A 21852-nucleotide genomic window follows, 5' to 3' on the forward strand; every position below is an offset into this window, starting at 1 on the left:
CACACTGCAGACCCAGTATACACTCTTTGCACTGCTTTTGCATGTGTGAACTTTTGTACTTTCACTTGAACGGGCCGCTGTGTTCTTCTCTAGCTTTAGAGATCAGTTATTGTGTTTTAGTGGTTGTGAATTTTACATCTTCTGCCAAAATATATTATAGGTCTAAAATCGCTGTTGGCTGTTAGATCCTGTCAAAGCTGCCATGTACATAAAGTTTAATGCGACTGTTATTAGTATAGAAACTTGATATTGAGTGACTGTGAATGACTGTTGGAGGGTATGAGGTGATTTTTTTTTTCCCCCTCTCATTTTCCATCACTTCTTCTACCTCAACTACCTTTTTTACCTCACTCTCCTTCCTTCTCTCTCTTTCTCACTTTTCTCTCCAGGAGCGAATCATCGAGCGGTTGAAGGAGCAGCGGGAAAGGGAGGAGAGGGAAAAGGGGGAAGAAGTGGAGTCCAGCAAGAAGGAGCTGAAAGAGTTGAGGGAGAAAGTCTCCCAGCTGCAGGCTGAACTGGCTGACCGTGAGGTGGAAGACACACTCAGGAATTCAAAAACACACATCTATATTTGTGCTAAAAGTCAGAAAAACACACTCTCACCCTTCCTCACTGTGTTGCTGTCAAGAAAATGTGATTGATCTATCACTGTAGAGCAGACCTTGAATCCTCCCAGATTTCTTTTGCTGAAGGACAACGAAGAAATAGTCATGTTTCCTTGACAACAAAATCCAAGGCCCATGACCAAAAGAAACAGTGATCAGAGCTGAATTTTTCTTGCTGTGACCTTTGCGATTCGTACAAAACACCTGAGCAGAGGCAGAAACAGACAAACACAGAGAATGACAAAGCATTTTCAAGCTGTGTTCTCTGTATTAACCCTGCAGCACAAGTTACTATTAACCACTTCATGAAATTAAGATTAAAGAGTTACTCATCAGAGACTCGGAAAAAAGTAAAACACCGACGGTCTGAAGCATAACTTTTAGGCAGACATTATCGTTTCACTCCTGCTCTATATTTTATATTCAGTTTATATATGATGGAAGACAAGGAAACACATAAGAGGTCTCCTGTAAGGAAAACAAATCTTTTAACACAGGTGTTCTTTTATAAAAATCCCTATCCCACTGTAACTGATGGTCCTGCCGTAGAGCCAAAAGGCAAGAACTGCATGCATTAGTTAGTCAGGGCACACTACTGTGCCTGAAATGGTGGTTAGCACCGCCGCCTCACAGCAAGGAGGTCCTGTTGGTCTTATCCACTGACTGGCTGGGGCCCTTCTGAGTGAATCCCCCTGTTCTGTGTAGGTTTTCTCCGTCTTCCTCCCACAGTCCAGAGACATGCATGTTAGGTTAATTGGTGATTCTTAATTGGCCATAGGTATGAATGGTTGTGTTTCTCTCTGTTAGCCCTGTGATCAACTGGTGATGAGTCCAGGGCGTACCTGGATATTCCAGTACACAACAGTGAATAGACAACAGACATGGCATTCCTTAAGCTAGACACAGCGTGAAAATGAGGAGCTGGGGTGGAGGTGGGTTGCAAAGCAGCTTGCAGAGGCAGCAACAATTGTAAGCAGGGTAAAGCAACCTAAATTGCACACCCTAAATGAGATTTACCACCAGCTGTACTGTGTGACATACCTGAACTAATGTGCGTGTGGAAATAGAGATATTTTATGCTTGACGTGGAGATTGGTATTTAGCTTTTTCAACAAGAAATTGATTAGGTAATGTTACCAAACTCAGGCCATTCCTTTAAATAGGCAGTTTTATACTTGTTGCAGTAAAAAGTCCTTTGTGCCTTGTCCGACTTAGGCCCTTAAACTAATTTTAGTGATTGTGGGGTCATAAAACCTGTCACAGTCCTATAATATAATTTCAGAAATACATGGGAAACCTCTGAGAAAAAAAAACAAGCGTTCCTCTCTATGCTGCTAAATGCAGATGTAGGGTTTGTCTGACAACAGGAGTATATATGCGTACCTAAATATAATCAGAGCACGGGTTCTTTGACCAAAGCCCAGTCAAACATGATGATCCGTAGTCTGGCGTTGGTATTGTCAGTCAAGGGTAAAATTACACGTCTGACAGTTTCTCCTTCTGGTCTCATTGGTTTCTGTTTCACTGCCCCTACCAAAAGAGAAAATGACCAGAAAAGAGAGAGAAAGAGAGACTTCACAGATGGAGGGACTGAGCTTGAGAGTGAGAAAAGAAACAGGTCACGGAAAACATTACGACAAACACGGGCAGAGTGTATGAGAAGGACTTCCAGATAATTACATTTGAAATTTGTCTAATATTATATATTATGAATAAGAATTTTTTTCTTTAATATAAAGAGGGAAATGCACAGGTGATCAGACACATTTCAAACTTTCCTGTTGACGAAACATTTTAACAATATTTCACAAAAGACCCCCCCCATGTCATGGTAATTATTTTATTAAATACAACATTATCGTCATCAGTTGGAAACAATAAAAAAAATAAAATAAAATAAAAAATTTAATGGGTGTGAAGGATAAGGTAAGTAGGTGTTAAGTAGTAAGGAGCTGACTTCTTTATTTTCGCTCTTTGTCTCCAACTTTTTTTTCCTCCATCCAGACCTCAGTGTTGGATCTTAAGGAGAAGGCTTCCTCTTTGGCCTCCTCGACTCTCAAGAAGGACAACAGGCTGAAAAGTCTGGAAATAAGCCTGGAGCAGAAGAAAGAGGAGTGCATCAAGCTGGAGAACCAAGTAAAGAAGGTTAGCCCAAAAGGCCATAAATTTAAGTAGCAAATTATTCATTGAAACTATGAAAGCAAAAAATATTGATGCTTTCAAAGAGAGAGTGAGAGATTTTATGGCACCTGTTGTAGGCTGCATTTGGACAAAAACAGGTGGAATTTCTTGGCTCAGTGCTGACTAGTACAAGGTTATCTATTATATGAAACTCACTGGTGAAAAAGATGTTTAGAGTAGATACAATTTAGGCAGAAAAACAGCAGAAAATTAAACCTAGCCTCTCATTTCTTTTGCGTCTTCCTAGGAAGACAGATTGTGACTGTGTATGTGTGTGTGTGTGTGTGTGTGTGTGTGTGTGTGTGTGTGTGTGTGTGTGCGCGCGCACGTGTGTGTGTGTGTGTGCATATCACATGCGTATTCTCTCCCACACAGCAGCCCATAAAATGTTATGTGTGTGACAGCTTGCTGACAGCCTTACAGTCACTTTCACAGACTAGAGAAGACAGCTCACCATCGCATGCCGAATGTGTATGTAGATCTGTGCGTTTGCGCCCACGTGCATGTTTGTGTGTTGGTGTATGTGTGAAAGTGACAAACTCTCACACACATACCGAAGGGGAATGTGTGGTGTTTTACTCATCGGACTTTATTTCATAGTCTCTTTCTTTTACTGTAATGTGGATGGAAAAGTTCTGAATGTGACATTGTGTGCGTGATGTTTCTTTCTTCCTTTATTTGTATTTCTCTGTCTCTCCTCCACCCAGGTCTTCTCAAACATTTCCTCCCCACACAAAGACTTATGAAAACTGTTGCACACTTCCAAAACTAATAGGGTTTATGCATTGTGGGAGCAAGGCGTGTGCGCGCACACACACACACATACACACACATACAAAGTCAGTCCCAAGAGCAACATTTACTTCTGGGAAATATACACAGCTGTTCTAACCTCTAAGCTGGTTATAACTTGTTTTATTTTTCTTTGTTTTCTTTCTTTCTTCTTCTCACATTTTCTGTATCTTATGTTTAGCTGAACAGAGCAGAAGAAAGAAGCGAGCCACTGAAAATCAGCTGGATTTGCTTTTTAAATTCAGACACCTTTTTATGTTCATGCTAATCCTTACAAAAAAAAAAAACAAGCTATTGTGGGTTTGCATGTTTTCTAATGTGGAGTGTGTGCATGGGTGTGAGTGTGTGAAACCCTTCCATCCCAAAGAAACTGTAGATTATTCAACTATTCACAGCTTATAACACTTGTGTCTAATACTTAGATTCCCACAAAAAAAACTCGGCTGGTGCGGAAAACATGGAAAAAAATTAGGAATATGTGGAGCAAATTGATGAGGATTTGGCCATTTAAAAGAATGTGTAACATGTACTGTACATCATGCTCACTGATACTGGGGTTTCTATATGCTACTTTATATGCTACTGTAAATTCAGTATCTAAGATCTGATATATATATATAGAAGGATACAAATCTTGCACCTTATCTCTAAAGACTGGTCTGTGAATGTCTCCATAACAGGAGCACTTCCATTAAGCAGTTTCTAAAAGCATGAATCATTTTTATGAAATCCATCCAGCTCATCCTCAGCTCATGTTGTTACTGGCACATCCTTCTTTAGTTTGAGCTTATCGTTCCGATCAAATGGCGGTCGCCTCATTTTGAAAGCTAACACTTGGTTTATTTTTAATAATTAAATTCTGTTCCAGGCTCAGAGTGCAGCAGCAGAATCCCAGGCCAACACTGAACTCTCTGAGCAGATCTCCAGCCTTGAGCAGGAAGTGACCCGGTACAAAGAGGATGCTGGGAGGGCTCAGTCTGAGGTGGAACGACTTCTCGAGATCCTCAGGGAGATGGAGAATGAAAAGAATGACAAGGAGAAAAAGATCCATGAATTAGAGAGGTAAGAGAAGAGGATAAATATTGTAGATTCTAAAATTTTCAGTGTAGGTGAGAAAAAACACAGAGCAGTTTTTCTTAAATACACATGCATCCTTTTCCTTTCTCTGTTAACCTAAATCAGCGAATAAACTGTGTTTACTTGCTGAAATTATTGTTTATCTAAGGCCCAGTCACACAGGCCTAGAAACTCGTCCCGAGGGAAAGATGAGTATTTCCCCACCGGTTGTGAGTGGTTACTGAAGGTTGCTGGTAGTTGCTGTGAAATCAATTGCTAAAACCCCACACATGCAAGTCTAGAGACCGGTTAGTAATCCCCTGGTAACCACCACTTGCTTGATAAAAGTGTATTCCATGACTGGTTGGTGACAGGCTGCTGATGGTTGCTGGTAGCGTGAAATTGGTCACAAAGAAGTCTGTGGTGCCTCCTTGTGATTGCTTTGGTCAGTGTCAGGCTGCTGTGGCTGCCGGTAGTTTGCATGGAAGACGCCAATTTATCTGCAAATACTCACCCACTGTTTGCAGAGAAGTCAGCATCGTGCATGCAAACAGTGGGTGAGTGCTGCAATCTGCTACCAACCAAAGCAATCACAAGGAGGTTTTTGGTGCAGCACCCTCTTTGCGACTGTGACAGGAACCTCCAGCACTCACTGACCAGTCGGGGCATACACATTTTTCCTAGCAACCTATGCTTGCCAGACCGGTCTCTAGGCGGATGTGACTGAAGTCTAAGATTCCACTTTATCATCCTTTTTTTTTTATGCATCTTCCAATTAATTTAAAGCAGATTTGAGTCTTTGGTAATCTTTCCTGTAATATGAACTCATTAGTTGTCGCAGGCTCATTCCTCTCCCTTCTTTCTTCCCCTTTCCTCCAACCATTTTTTGCTTTATTTATTCGACCACAACTCATCTCTTTATTCATTCCCCTTCCTCATTCACATGCTTATACACCAATATGTGTATATTCATGTGGGTCTGCATTTGTGTGAGTGCATTTATGCTTATTTTTGTGTGTGTTTGCACTCACCGTCCCATAACATCCCAGAAATCCTGCTGCCTCTCATCTGTGGCGTTCTCAGCAGTCGGGAAAACAGGCCCCTCCCCCGGTTGCCTCTCAGCAGCCAATGGGGGGGCTGGTGTGGGACTACCTGGGCACGTGAGTGGCTGGCGGCCCTGTCAGTCAGTTAGTTATCTGACTACTGCACGAAAAAAACTCACTTTGCTTGTCGGAAAAGCACTATGATAACAAACCCCACCCATGTGGAAAAGGCTACGAAGTATTAGCCACAGGGCAATACTGTGAACCTAGATGAAAAAGATGCAGGAAACTCATAAATCTGGGTTGATAAGAGATAAAAATAGCATCTCATACATATACTAATTCATCATAGGTTGTGTATAACACTGAAAATGAACTTGTCTCATCAAATTTTCTTGTATTTGCCGGCTTTTTCCACATGGGACAAAGCTGAGTATGTTCACTGATAATCACCAGCAAAGAGTTGCAGCATTGGATCACTGCTCGCTGAGCTCCTCTGTTATGGTGTACTTGTACTGTCCTCTCTCCCACGTCCAGAAATTGGAGCTAGTTGTACTCTTACATATCTAGGCATGAGCACAAAGTCTTAGTCGTCTGTTACTGCAGCATGACAAGCCAAACAGCTCCCCAAAGTTTGTAAAATGAGGGCACAGTTTGGCACCGAAGTTGCTGTACAGCTCTGAAACTCTTTGAGCCTCTGTTCCTGTCAATGATGCAACTCTTTCATTTAGTGGTTCTGTTTTCTCATTTCACTTTCAGCAGAGGATGCTTGACTTGCAGAGTTTACCACACTCTTTTTCTTTTGTTAGGAGTCGGAACAGTTCACCATTTTTTTTATTTCATAGTAACAGATTCTTTTTTCAGATGTTTCTAACTACTTTTCTACTTTGCTGTGCAATTTTGGATTAACTTTTCTCACCTTTGTACACAATCTCTACCTCATTAGTTATCCTGATCCTGCCTTTCCTTTCTGTTTATATCTGATTATTTCTCTGTCTGCCTGCATGCCTCCCTAACTCTCTGTGTTTACCTGAGTACCTGTTTGATGTTGTGTCTATTTGGCCTTAATACATGAAGTATTTTTTTATGAGAACAGCTTAAGCAGGAGCAATGGCCTTTATCTTATAGACCTTTAAATAATAGTAGTTAAAAAATGAGTGAAGTGAAGGCTAAAGGGTGTGTTTTTAGTTGGTCCTGTTGAATAATGGAGAATGCATTGCTGTAGTGAGATTGGAGTTCATCTTCAGTGGTTAAATGGGCCAGTTGGTATCTACAGCCAGCCTGTCTGCCTCTCTCTGTATGGCTCTTTATGTCTTTGATTTCTGAACTTTCGTATGCCGTCTGTCAGCGCCTACTCCCTTGCTGTCTCTTGAATCTTTTATTCCAGTTTCTTTCTTGGACGCAGTCTCTACCCATCACAACTCTAGACTCTTCTCTCTGTCTATCTGTGCGTTAAGCGATTTGACGGCAAGATTTATGGTGGTTAATGATTTCAGGGAGATTCACTGCCTCTCTGTTTGGCCAGTAGAAATACTGGACTATTAATAATTCAGCACCGGGTAACTTCAGACATGTGTGTTTTAAGTGTGTCTGTGTGATGTTTAGTCTGCCAGCAGCCACAGATGCTGATTTACAGCGGTACTAAGTTTACAGACAACATTATAATGTAACTTTATAAGCAATTAAAACTGCAGATTGGTTTTACATGGCATTTTTTTTCTTACATTAGATGTATTTGAAAGATGTTTCATTATCCCAGTAGGTTACAATAAAATAAAAGCATCTCAAAAGTGATATTTAATATCAAGAGTTTGAAAGCTGCTCTTTGGAAAGTGAAAAAGTGTTACATTTACACTTAGAACGGGGTTATGTTCACATGTAAGTGTCCTTTAATAGAAAAAATTAGATTAAATAGAATTTTATGAGTAAATGTAACTTGCCTCTTAAAGTAATTGCTGTGAAGTAAGTGTTGTGCAGCAGTCATATCAGAGGGTGTGAGGATATGCAATCCTTCATACATCTACATGTAACAGACTCGTTTAGCTTGTAGATGTGCGATGAGGGAAATTACCCATGGCAACAGGCTTTGAGCTACATTTTCTCTAGGGTGGAGTGCTCTGCTCTTTTAGTGTGGCAGTATTTTATACACAGGTTTCTGCAGAGTACTAGACATACCTCAAAAACATACCACAGAGCACCATTTCAAAGAAACATGTCAACCTGAAAACCACAGCAAATCAATGGTAACTGTTTTCAGATTGAACAGGCGCCTTTTCTCAACTTTTGCTCTTATAATAAAGATGATCTGGGATGCAGTGACAGAAGCAGATTTGACTCTCAAAATCTCATGTTTACTGAAGCATTAGTTCCTAGATTTCATACAGAGTAAATTGACTTGTCATTTTAGGCCTGCGAGAGTTGATTTTTTTTTTTTTTTCCCCAGCCGTTTCACTTGTAACTCTCTAGCTATTTAAGTTAATATTAGCTACGGCTTTTTCTTTTTCTTTTTTTTTTTTTGGCTGCCTTTTTTACAACAACAAACAAACAAATATGCTTTGTCACATGAAAGAGTTTCTTTGCTATTGCTTTATCTCAACCAGGACAGAGCTGCTTATGTTACCCTAAACTCTGACATCATCTAGGATAGGCCCAAACAGCTCTGCCATGCCTGGTTGTACCAAAACTCTTCTAGAAGTTGTTCTTGGCATTCATCCAGAGTCCTACTAGAACATCCAGCAAGTGCCGTGCAAATTGATTTCATGGATAGAGGAAGCCAAGAAAAATGAAATATATCTTATGATAATGGCTGCCATCACGCGGTTTGCACGTGCATTGGTAGAATAAAACGATTGGCTCATATACTGACCATACTGAGTCAGCAGAGCATTGGTGCAATATTACCACTTAAATTTGATCGTGGAGGGAAGAACTTTTATAAACAGACTTGCTGCAGTGGTGGCATCCTATTTCAGTACCACGTTAGTATTCAGTGAGCTCTTTGAAAATGACCAGTTCTTTCACAAATGGTTGTAAAGGGAGACTGCAAAGCTTAGGTGCTTTGTTTTATGCACCTGAATTCAATGATTGAGAGGTGTGGCCACAAACCTTTCTCCATTTACAAATATAGGTGTTGATTGGCTCTTTTGGGGCAGGGGTTGGATAACTGCCATCTTTACTCTTATGGAGTTCTTCTATTAAGGATTATTTAATGCAATGTCTCTTTCTTACGATGTTTCCGCTTATGTCCGAATGGACATTAATAATTTAAGGCGAAAGATAGGATTTTGTGAGCTAAACTGTCAAGGTACCAGCGAGATATTTTAACTCGATGGTTAGAATTAGCATATGCTCCCTGTTTGGGACAGCAACAATATATTCTCTAACAAGTCTTTTGTGTAGCACAATCACTGACCTTGTAACCTTACAGTTACAGATACGGATTTTATCCTCAAGCTACCTAAGCCTGCTGTGAATTATAAGACTTAGCCTGGAGCTAACAGGTATGTCAGAGGAAAATACATTTGCCACAGGCCAACTCTTAGCTTGGCACCGGGGCTAACCTTAGGCTACAAGTGAGCAGCGGGAACATTACTAATGAAAAGATCAGATGTGGGTTAAACAAGGGTAAGAATCAAGCCTCTCTGCTTCCCCTCTAGTGTAAATCCAGCTGTAATGGCACCAGGTTATTTATTTCAGTAACAAGGACGGTAATTGGAGCAGACTGAGTGACTTCACACTGAGGGGAAATGGGGCTGAAAATCTGCCCTGATGGCCAAAATAAAGGATTTGGATGGAAGAGTGGAAAACAGAGAGAGGACAGAAAAAAGGAAAGGGAAAGAAACGTGGTAGAGGAAGAAAAACAGCGAGAAAGAGCAGAATAACGAGCGGAGACGTAGAAAGAGAGAAAAGAGCAGGCAGCATGGTGGGGAGACGGAAACAGAAAACAGAACTCACGGAAAAGACAGAAATGGGAAAAGGATAAGAGAGAAATATGAGAAAACAGGAGGAGGTTTGGCAAGAGGTAGAGTGTAAACCTGAGTAGTGAGAAATTAGAGAAGTTTATTGTTATATTCCTCAGTAATGGACAATTTGTCTCTGGCATGCTCAGTCAAAGTTCAGTTATTAGGAGCTGGAAAACGTTTCGGGTATGCCAGCGTAGGAAATGAATTTTCTTTAAGATTTCAGATCTTAATGATTGCATGCTGGTTACCGTTTGCTTGAGACTTCACAAATCCACAACCGGTGAACTGTTTAAGTGGCCCCAGTGGGAAGCAAGAGAAGCCATCCACAAAATCTGAACCACTGAAGAAATATTTCATAGAGAGCTTGCCCCTTAGCTTGTGCTTTGATTGGCTAATTGCTCACTTTCCATGGTTTGTGATTGTGCCCTAAAATGTTTGTAGGGGTCATCTGAGTTGAGCGGGCCTCTCGTAGCCTTCAGTGTTGTACTGAAACAAGAAAGGCCTGAGTCTAACCCGTCTATGTGACTGTCTGCCTGCTTAACTGTTTGCTTGGTCATGCCTGTCTTCCTGTCTTAGTGTCTGCCTGCTGTCTCTCTTTGGTTAATTATGTCTCTCTATCTGTTCTTTTGTCTCTTATGTCTTTCCTGTTCTTTGAAGATTGATCAAGCTGGCTAACCTAGCTCTCAACTCTTGTTTCCCCTCTCACCTTTCCCTCTCCTTCTCTCTCTTTCCCTTTCTTTTATCTTTACAATGGAACGTTGTCTCCTGCTCTACTCAGTCTTGCCTCAAGGTTAGTATGGCATGCCTATTTTTCTTCCTTCGTCATTCTCCCTGTATTTCTCTCATCTCTCTCCTTTATTGTCATACTGCGTGTCCTTGCATCGAGACACTTACTTCACTCTGTCATAAACTCTGATTTTAATAATTCTCATCATATCTGTCTGTCTTTGAAGGAGACACCTTGACTTTCACTTCACTCTCGCTGTCACGTTGGTGCCTCTTTGAAGAGGAAACATTGTTTCTTCCTTTCACTTTCCATTAAAACACCCTGCCAGTGTCTTCACCACACCAGCAGTTAAACTTTGATACTAGAGCTTCATTTAATAACTTCAGATTTGAGGCTACCACAGCAAATGAGCAAAATGTATCTCCATAATTAACTTGGACAGCTGTGAACTTTTGCTCAGAGGTCTTTTTATCTCTGTTGGGTTCTGTATGTGTGGCTCTTCTAAAGAAATTACTCCGCATTTCACATATTTTTGACACCACTACTGTTAAGCAGATAAGATGCCCTTTTTTAAAAACAGAATTTTAAGTTGTTCATCTTGAATTTGATAATTGGTTCTGGTCTATGATCCAATGTTAAGCTCTCAAATTTGGCATGAATGCAGCAATGACCATTAACTTGTGCAGGGCTGGAAGATGGAAGATTGAAAAAAGACTGACCACTCTCAGTTCTGTGCAGCATCTGTTATTGGAACAAGGAGGCACTTGACTTAGCTTGAAAGACTCAAAACTGGGAGAATTGGCTGGCTTTGCTATGTTAAAAGGAAAAATTTACTCCAGTCGAATATAAAAGCAGTCAGAAAAAGAAAAAGCTGTTTTCCAAAGTTTCAGTGTTGAATACCCAAAGATGCAAAGGTTAGCGGATACAAAGCTTCAGCAAAAAGCTGACTAGTTGATTTATATCAATCAAGTTCAACAAAATGTTTGAGCTGTGTCAACAAACGTGCTAATGCTTTGGCCTAATGGCATCAGAGCATGGAAAAAAAATCGAGTTGGGTGAAGCTTTCAGTCATAATTGTTAGTCCAACAACTGGTGACTACTCATCAGTTATTTTAGTTAACTAAAACTAAGTCTGAAACATCATTTTAGTTAACCAATTTTCTAATTATACTGTCATGAGCTACTTTCCCTCTTAATTCCTATGCAAGCAGTAAGGGTGTACGTAGTTTTTTATGGGAGTCCTTTAAAAACTTTCTTTTTCACATGATTGGTCATTTGGATAGTTTATCTAGCATTAGCTGTTAGCTCTGAAACTGGGTCAGAGGAATCGAGACTTCTATACTGGTGCTTTCTTCTACAGCATTAAGCGTAGCCCATACAGCACCAGCTCTCCTCAATGCTAAATGGACTAATATTTATAGTGCGCTTTTCTACTGTTACTCAACATTCAAAGTGTTTCTAAATGGTAAATGGACTAGTTCTTATATAGCGCTTTTCTACTCAGATATGAGCACTCAAAGCGCTTACACAACACGTTCACATTTACCCCATTCATGCAAGCACATCCATGATTAATTAATTAAGCTAAGTGCTTTAATCATCTAACATTCACTCACATTCATACTCCGACGGAACGGTCGGAGAGCAACTTGGGGTTAAGTATCTTGCCCAAGGATACATTGGCACGCAGTAGCCAGGAATTGAACCACTGACCTTCCAATCAGTAGGTGACCTGCTCTACCTACTGAGCTACAGCCACCCCATGAGCTACAAGCCACATTTACCCATTCACTCACATTTCATTCAATCAATGTACTTTTAGCACATTTTTATCTATTAAGAAACCATTCCAATGGATTCATCTGGAACAATTTAGGGTACAGTGTCACACCAAAGGATACCTGTAAACTGAAAGAGCAGGGATTGAACCACTGACCCTTTAAACTCTAGCTTCCTGAGCCACACAGTGTCAGCGTATAACTCTCAACTCTCAGTCAACACAACAAAAAGAAAGGAGGCACCACTTTGTGGCACTATTTGGCAACTGACCTTTACTAGTTAATTATTTACAGAAGAGAATTATCAAGTAGGCAGTCCTCTGAATAAGAAAAACAAGAAAAATTATGCAAAAACTGGCCAAAAAATCAACTGCTGATGGTCTTAAGCGGTATATACACGTTCAGTCTCACAAGCTTAGAAATACAGATCTACAGAAGTTTGGCAGGCGACTGGCTTAAACAGTTACATGGAAAATGACCTTCTGGTTTAACACAAATCTTTTTGATTTCCCAAAACATTCAACTACTCTACTCTATTTAGAGTTCTCCAAACTTTCCAAACTCCCTTCTTGTTTAACTTTTAAATATTCCTGTCCCCACTCAGGACGTCATAATGTAATGAGATTCCAGCCTGCAAAAACCAAAATCCTGAATTTGCCTTTTTTTTTTAAACCGACATATCAAAGACATATTGAGATTTGTCTGACATATGCATTGTGATCAACCACATAATAACCACTTCTTCCTTCTGTTTCCTGCATAAATCTGGTGGTCTGTTTTGTGTGCTCTGCTCTGCTGTTAAGGTCTCCTCAGTACCAGCACTTTCTTTGCTCTTTCTTTCTTTTTCAACTTCTAGAGTCACTGTTCCCCCTGTCGACTTGTCAGCTTTTTCATTGCTGTTGTTCTGGGTTTTTTTTTTGTGTGTGTGTGTGTGTGATTCAACTCTTGAGGGGGAAAAAAAACCAAAAGAAAAGACAGTATTGCCTTGGTATCTGGTAGACGATAGAAGACATCTTTCGTCTTCTGTCCTTTTTTGTTTTGTTTTTTCCACACATTGCCTTTTTTTTTCTTTTCTTTTTTACTGGTTGTTTTCATGTGGAGCTAAGGAACTCCTCATCCACTGCCAAATGTCTGACATCAAGGTTTGCGCAGCTTAAAAAGGAATTTCTTTTGGTATGTGTGTTTGTGTGTGTGTATCTGTTTGAGGTCCTGAGCATTGAGGTGGTGCAGGGATTTGTCAGCTAATGGCTGACAACAAGCAGACACACACTCACCCTATCACAGAGTATGCACATTTTCCTTTTTTGTTGCTGTTGTTGTTTTCTCTGTCACATGCGCACACACACACACACACATACACATACACACATGCATGAAGGAATTTGCCAGCTAATAGGTGACAACAATACAGTGGGGATTACTGCTAAGTGTTATCTAATTAAAAAGTCTACACTGGCACTGAAACCTGATTTATAAGACTCAGAGAAAGGGAAAAAATATTTCACAGATCTGATTTTTAAGTATTAAAGACTACTAAAATGATCTGAAATGCTGTAAATAACAAAAAAAATATTAAGTTTTAATAGACTATATATGGAAGGGTACAGCTCAGTGGCACACTGTGTTATTTAACGCAGGTTTATCTTGTTAGGAGGCAACTGATCTTTAGAAAAGCCCTTCTCCTTCAAAAAGCCTTTAGCTGAAAACTGCTGATTAAAATAACAAAAACTCTGGTTAGTTGATTGTCTGAGGCATCAGTCTTTGTGGGTTTGATTAAAGTCTCAAGATGTTTCTAAAAAAAACCCCAAAACCTTATGTTTAAACATGTCATAGTGTTACTGGTCAAACAAAGCCAAGAAAAAAAGCCAATGGTCAAAAAAAAAAGAAAATTTCAATCAGTGGTGTGTACGTCTCCCTCCACCAGAACAACACAAACTGTCTAATCAGAATAGAGAAGAGGGGAGCCTGTCCTCCTTTTAAAAACGACCTCATAGGTCACAGAAAGGGCATGGGAATAATGTGTTTGGTTTTCTATGGTAAATCCTGCAGAACTACAGTAAATATGGATTTTCTCAGATTTCTGAAAAGTATAGGGGCAAATGGCATTAGATGCTACAGGGAAAGCTTAAACATTAAATAAATAGACTGGTTCTTTATGGCACTTTTCTACCATACGTTCACACAAGCACTTCAGTATTGTATCCAAGGATATTTTGGCGTGCAGCAAGGGATTGAACAAATTTTCAGATTAGAAGATTTGTGGTTCTACCTCCTGAGCTACAGTACAGCCACATTACCCGCTAAAACAACCGTCATGACACGCAAAGCCACATGTAGGAGCGCTCATTTTGGAAACACTCATATAGGTTGTTTTGGAACAAAAACTGATATTGTCATTCGGATTGGAGGACATGTTGGAAGTGTGAGAACCAAGTGCACAAGGGCAAGTACAGTGCCTTGCGAAAGTATTCGGCCCCCTTGAACTTTTCAACCTTTTGCCACATTTCAGGCTTCAAACATAAAGATATAAAATTTAAATTTTTTGTGGAGAATCAACAACAAGTGGGACACAGTCGTGAAGTGGAATGAAATTTATTGGATGTGTCAAACTTTTTTAACAAATAAAAAACTGAAAACCGAACAAGGCTTTCGCAAGGCACTGTATATCGAGAATCACAAAACTATGGTACAGTTAACAGTAGATACTTATTGTATTGTAATTTATGTTTTTTCTCTGCTTTGCAAGGTTGTTTTTGTAAAGAAATGCTCCTCTTCTTTTCCTATGTGGTTATGTTTTATGAGTTAAAAGCACTATTCCAATAGATCTGCGTGTGTCTTCTTGTGCTGTCGACTCATCCATAATAAAATCTCAGTCTGAATCAGTTAAGTTCATCAAAAGATGAATATGAGACTAAGAAACAGAGCGTCAGCATTTAATTCAGGGCCCTCACTGTTCTCCATGTTAAACAAAGAAACTGCCAAGATCGACTCCAGCTCTCTGTCACATGCTTACCCTGTTACTATTACCAAAACACTTCGGTGTAGATATACCCTATAAATATGATTTATCTTCATAAGAACAGATGCGATTTCTTTCTGTTTGTATCGCAGTATTTTTACAGTTAGCTTCCAGTAACTCACACCGTGAAGGTTTGTAGAGACATACGCACAAGTCTTAGCTGCCTTTACACCTTATTTACTTCACAAATTTACTTACCTTCTACCTGAGGGATTTTTTACAGTCATTTCTCAAGTCATAAAATAAGTACTTCTTTCTTTATTCTTCAAAAATGTTTTTCTTCCACACCGACAGCAGGAAAGACTCAACTATTATGTTTTTGCTGGGTTTTTTTTCTTTTCTGTGTTTTATAGTTTTTATGGGCTCAGTAAACCAAACCAATATTTCCTGTATTTTCAAAGGAAATACTGAATTCCAAATAGTTAAAAGGAAATCCTTGATGTTAATGTTGGGCGAACTATGTGCAGTAAACATACATGAGGCCCGCGAGCATTTCTAATCAAATATTTATACAGGACTCCAAATGTAATATTAATACTACCTTAATGTGGGTCCCTGAATATCAGCAACATGCTAATGAGGGAGGTTGAAAAGTTGTTTTTTTTTTTTTTTAGACTCTGATGTTTACTGAAGTTTATGAGATTGTCTGTGTGCATGTGTGTTTTCATTTTTACTGCTGATTATCACCAATATTCAGTATATCTTTTTGTACAACTCTAAGGTTTAATGAAGGCTTTTCTGCATTGCACATTGGTGATTAAATGTGTGTATGTGTGTGTGTGTGTATGGGGATATTTTGGGTGGGGGTTGGAAAAATTAGGGAAGTTCAAATTGCTGTCAACAAGTATATCAGTGTGTGTTAACACAAATTTGTTTACCTTGTGTGCCACCGTGTTTATTTATGTGCATTTATGTGGGAATGTTGGAAAATGGGTGCATGTTGTTATGTTACATGATGCTGCATTCACAACTCTGTATGTGCACAACTGCTCGTGTGTGCTTCAAATATTTGTGTGTGGTCCGGCCCGGAGATGTGATCTAATACAAAGCAGGTTGTGTTTGGAACACGACTCTGCGTGTGACTGTGTGTGTGTGTGTATTTTGTGAGTGTGTGTGGACGTGGTTTCACTGCACATTTGTATGTCGTGTTTACAACGCTGTGGGTAGTGAACTCTCCTGTGATTCCGCCTCCTCCTCCAGCGGTTTGCAGTAGTTGTTGAAAATGATTTCAGAGGGAGGGAGAAGGAAGTATTTTACATATTAAAACAACTCAGAATGGCGCTGAGCCTCTGCTGAGCCGAGCCATCAAGTTCACCATGAAACACAGAGCAGAGTGAAGTGAAAATGTTTTACTTTATACCCGCATGTGTAAAATACACACTACAATTTTTAAAGACTGTTTTCATATTACATCTGGCTTGTTATTCAAGACAGAGAAAGGAGATGTAAAATAGAAAGAAAGAAATGAATCGACACATTTTTGTTAGGTATACACTCATTGGGTACATGTTGCGCATACCGGGTTGGCCCCCCTTCAGTCTTCAGGACTGTTTTATTCTTGATGTGATGTCTTCATGATGTGAATCTCCTGTTCCACCGCATCCCAGAGATGCTCAATTGGATTGAAATCTGGTGACTGTTTTTTTCCAATCTTCTATTGTCCAATTTTGCCTGTGTAGCTTTAGTTTCCTGTTCTTAGCTGACAGAAGTAGCACCTGGTGTGGGCCTCCATAACCCATTTAGTTGAAGGTTTGATCTGTTGTGCATTGAGAGATGCTCTTCTGCATACCTTGGCTGTAATGATTTGAGTTAGTGTTGCCTTCCTATCAGTTTAAAACAGTCTGGCCATTCTCCTCTGACCACTGGCATCAACAAGGCATTTTCACCCAAAGAACTGCTGCTCACTGGCTATTTTCTCTTTCTTGGAAACCCTACAGATGGTCATGTGGGAATATTCTAGTAGATCAGCAGTTTCTGAAACAATCAGTGCAGCCCATCTGGCACCATCAGCCATGCCTCATTCAAAGTCACTTAAATCACCTTTCTTCCTTATCCTGATCCTCAGTTTGAACTTCAGCAGGTTGTCTTGACCGTGTCTACACATGTAAATGCACTGAATTGCTCCCATGTGATTGGCTGATTAGATGTTATGATTATGATTCTATAGATTGCATTCCCTTGTGTGCTAACTTTAGCTTTAACTAACCTACCAGGCAAAAGATGTATCTACTTTAAAAATGGTTGGTGTTTTATTTTAATACCCAGTGATAATGGTTCATTAGTTATACACATTATGTTCTCTGGGAAATTTTATAGAAGAATCTCTTTAGATTTTTTTTAATGAACTGCAGATTAATCAGTCAGTAATGAAAATTATTATTAGTCTCAGCCCTAAAATCTTCTGTGCTTTGTTACCTTCTTGCCTGATAAAGCTACTTTCAGCTTTTCATACGGGGTCGCCACAGCATGTAGCTCCAGGTGTTTGATTTGGTAGATTTTTATGCCGGATGCCCTTCCTGACACAACCTCAAAGGGGTTTTATCTTTATAAATCACATTTAAATCCATTTAGAGGGACTATAACATACAGGTGCAGCATATTTGTGAGTATGAATGTCATAGTAAGCATGATTTATATGCACATGATAACCATTATAGCATAAAAGCTTGTTTTGGCTTCTTTGAGGGGAGAAAAGGAGTTTGGAAAGCCCTCCATGTGGAAATGACAAAAGGGGGAGAGGGAGAGGAAAAGGAGTATAGAAATGGTCCATGGTCTAACGAAAGTATTTTATCCAAAGGAAAAAATTATGTTGCATTTGGAAAGGATGTGAGTTCGGAGAAGCCCGAAAGGAAAGAGGAGACATACATTTGTCCTCCTACATTGCAAATAAACGATTGCTTTCATGCAAATAATTATAATGCGACATGCAAAATCTTGGCATGTAAGAGGGGGGAAATGGTTTTTGTAAGCAAGAATATTTCAGTGAGAGGAGAGAAGAGGAGGAGGAAGAAGATGAAGTCGCTGTGGTCTGGGTGATAGTTACGGTACCAATGCAAATTACCTACATGCTGAAAAGCGAGCAAAACGAGTGTTTAGCATTAGTAAAAGTGGAAAGAAACAGGACTGAGTGTTGAGTCATTAGGAAAGACTGAAAAAATAAGTCTATTTCCACATGCACGTACTCTCACATACATACAGTAAATGCAGCATGAAGGTCAGAAACCTCAGAGAGCTTCCTGGAAATCCTCCAATAGGAACATTCCTGCCTGTTTATGACCTGTTGCACACACATGGGCGTATAGCACAAAAAAATAATCTCAAATACATTCAGATAACTTTATCTCACAATCATGGTGCCAAAGTTAAAGCAGGACTGAACAAAGGAAGCAAGAAAAACAACAATGCATGGGACTCCATGCTTATTGCATCTGCCTTCTGTTTAACATTTGAACCCCAAAAAACACAAGAGGCACACATACACACTCTTTAAAACACACGCACATCTTAGCACACTAATGGTTATTCAGTGAGTGTTAAATGGCCAGGTGCAGCAGCACAATTTTGGCCCTATCATTAGATTTTGTTTTTTATTACAACTTTACAAATTTCTCTGGACAGCTTGGAATCGGGCCTCCTGGACCTTTTAGGAAACACATAGTGGATTTTATAGTACCTCCTACTGCCAATAACATTTCTCAACCTTTCTGGCAATGATATTTGATGGATTGCTCTCATTATTTTAAGGTAGTTTAAATTAGAATAGCAGGTAGTTTGTAGCTTAAAGAGACGTGAAAGATGAGAAAGATGGAAGTAAGGTTGTAAGGTTGTGCACTATGATTTGTGTGCCACTTTTTATGTAAACAAATAAACCATAAAGTCTTAGATAAATTCAGGCAGATGTTTCTCACTAGAGCGAACGAAAGAGTAGAATCGCAGGAGTGCAAATGTGCAGAGTTAAGCTCGGAGCTTTGTGGTGCGTAGATTAAGGTCAAAGGTCGTGTGACCTTCGGAACCTGTTTACACCTTCGGAAAGAAAACACACAGTCTGCGGCTGGTAAAACAGGATTCACAATGAGAACAAATGCTCTGATTTCCCGTCACTGGAGGTCTTTTTTTTAATGGCAGCTGCAGATATGAAGACTTATAAACACACACATATGCATAAACATTTATACAGTGAAGGCAAGCCTACTGTACAAAATGTAAACATAAAAAGAGTTAAGGGCATATATTGTGTAAGAACAATGACTTTTATTGAGTTTAATCACTTCTTTTTTGTACCGGTCAGCACTTCAGTTTTGTCTTTGCTGGACGTGTGGTGGTGTGTGCAAATGTCAGTGTGTGCGCGCCTGCAAATCTACGCTTACACATTCACTCTTTGTGTTTGACTTATCTTTCATCTATGTCATGATTCAGTAGGCCTTGTTAAACCTTACTGGCATTAGCTTGAGTTACTCCACATCTGTGCATGTGTGAATGTCTCCAGTATGAAAGGTATGAAAGGTCCAGATCAAGTCAAGCTGGCGTGATAGCTGATAGTTCTGTGACACAGTCACAAAGGCTTGCAGAAAGCTTAAACAGGGATTAAACTCTTTCTCCGTCTTCGAACCATTCTTCTCCCAGGAGGAATCGCTCTCTGCCGTTCTCCCCCTTTCGCTATCGCACTCTGTCTCCTTTCATTTCCCAGACGATGATTTAGACTCTGCTTCTCGACACCTGGTAATCCCTCTGTGAAAAGACCTCCGTGCTTCCCACCGTGCAGAAATCAAAAATGTCATCTTGTCATTGATTCATAGCTTTTCATTGAATTCCTTTACTGATCTGTACATTATAAAAGCCCAAGGGAATTTTATTACTACATTGTATCACAAAGAATCACAGATTCTTGCTGTGTCATTCAAATGTCTTGCCTTAAACTGTAAACACTGGCATATTCAGGTTGTTTGTATGCATGTGGGGTTGATCTGGAGTTTCTAGAAAACATTAAAGTATAAAGTTGGTATTTCTTATCTTTGCCTTTCTTGAAATGACACAATTCTAAACAGCAATACTTCAACATGATTTCAAATGCCTGCCGTGAATCTTTTCTAGTTTGGGCTTTGAATTATGATAGTAAATATAAGGGCATATATGGTCCATAACACAGCCTTTTTCAAGTTGGATTTTTACCCAATTATATTTCAGATTGTCTTCATTTTAGGGGAATTAGAACAGATGAGCTTCAACAGCGGTTCAGGCTGGTCTTGAACATGTGGATCTTCAACTTACATAAAACAAATTCAGAAGTGCTTATAATTTTTTATGGCTTAGCCACTTTTCTATTTCTGTGAATTTTTAATAATTTCACAGTTTTTGGACACACCCTCAAGCACTGGTATGCATGTTGTATTGCACTGATGTCAACAACCCGTCACGCTGTGTAAACTAACAAAGCAAGCTAACAGCTTCAGTTAGACATTAGCATGAGTTTAGCGAGCTGCCTGTAACTTTGATAAGGGTGCTGACTGACCATTTTTGGTGTTGAATATCATTTGTTATGTGATTTGTGGCTGCTGTCTGCACCTTGATTAGCAGGCTCGTTCACACTGCCTATTATAAGCACTGCCTAATATAACATTTTTCTGGTCCAGTGAAAGATATGTAGTCAAATCTCTGAAGCTCGGGGTACATATAATCCTCTCTGCTTTTACTCTTGTGACATCTGTGTTCAGGTGTGAGGAAAAAATGTCAATGACAAGCTCTGCATCTTGTTGTGAAGTTGTTTCAGAAATAATTCTGTCATCATCCACTTTAGTTTTCTTCTGTGGTCTTTCAGGCCATTTGTCAAGAGCAGGCCTCACCTGGCCATGAAAAATCTTGTCCAATTATTTTTGAGCCTCTGAAAATAGGGGACTGTGGATAAGAATGGCTGTAACTCCTAAACAGTAAATGCAAAACATCTGTTAAAAAAAAAAAAAAAACCTTGAATTAAAGGTGAAAGTCTGCACTTTGATCACATATTTGATTTAAAATCCACCATCATGGTGTACAGAGGCAAACCTACAAAAATTGTGTCTTTGTTCAACCAATTTTGCACCTGACTGTCCCACTCATTTCTGCAGGCTGGTTTTCAGAACGGTGGGTGTAGATTTATTTTGGATTATTTGTGTTTATGCAGACAGATGAAGGACCAGTCAAAGAAGGTGGCCAACCTGAAACACAAGGAGCAGGTGGAAAAGAGCAAGAATGCCCAGCTGATGGAGGAGGCCAAGAAGAGAGAGGACAATCTGAACGAAAGCTCTCAGCAGATAAAGGTATGGGAGGAGGAGGAAGGAGGAAGGAGGAGAAAGAAAGTTGGAGGGATGACGTGAGAGGGTGAAAAAGTTTTTCTCCTTCTCAGTGTCCTTTGAATATTTTGTGCTATAACAACACTGTATCATCATAATGTGACAAGGAGCAGCCTAAGGCAATGTCAAACTTTTTCACACACACACATACGCGCACACACACGCACACATGATGCAGCTCTCAGTCGGGGAGTGTGTGAGAGGGATAACTGAAGAGGATAATTGACAGGGAGAGCAGATAGAAGATGGAGAGAGGAGAGGTGAGGAGATAACAAATGGTGGGAAAGGTGAAGGGGGAAAAAGTTTGATAAAATAGGAGGAGAGGAGGAAGAAAAGATCAACTACAGAATGAATTTTGTGGGT

The 21852-nt window shown here is 39.8% G+C and overlaps 1 protein-coding gene across 1 annotated transcript in view; it reads left to right on the forward strand.

The window, feature by feature from the left end:
- The window catches only part of LOC115773805 (ELKS/Rab6-interacting/CAST family member 1-like), a 124604-nt gene that overhangs the window by 16256 nt on the left and 86496 nt on the right, over positions 1 to 21852 (forward strand). The window contains exons 10-15 of the mRNA XM_030720722.1: positions 390 to 530; positions 2610 to 2750; positions 4447 to 4640; positions 5684 to 5794; positions 10418 to 10429; positions 21321 to 21456. Coding sequence (XP_030576582.1) covers positions 390 to 530; positions 2610 to 2750; positions 4447 to 4640; positions 5684 to 5794; positions 10418 to 10429; positions 21321 to 21456 — 735 coding nt within the window. The remainder of the gene's footprint in view (positions 1 to 389; positions 531 to 2609; positions 2751 to 4446; positions 4641 to 5683; positions 5795 to 10417; positions 10430 to 21320; positions 21457 to 21852) is intronic.

Source organism: Archocentrus centrarchus, chromosome 23, assembly GCF_007364275.1.
Source record: "Archocentrus centrarchus isolate MPI-CPG fArcCen1 chromosome 23, fArcCen1, whole genome shotgun sequence".
Lineage (NCBI taxonomy): Eukaryota > Metazoa > Chordata > Actinopteri > Cichliformes > Cichlidae > Archocentrus > Archocentrus centrarchus.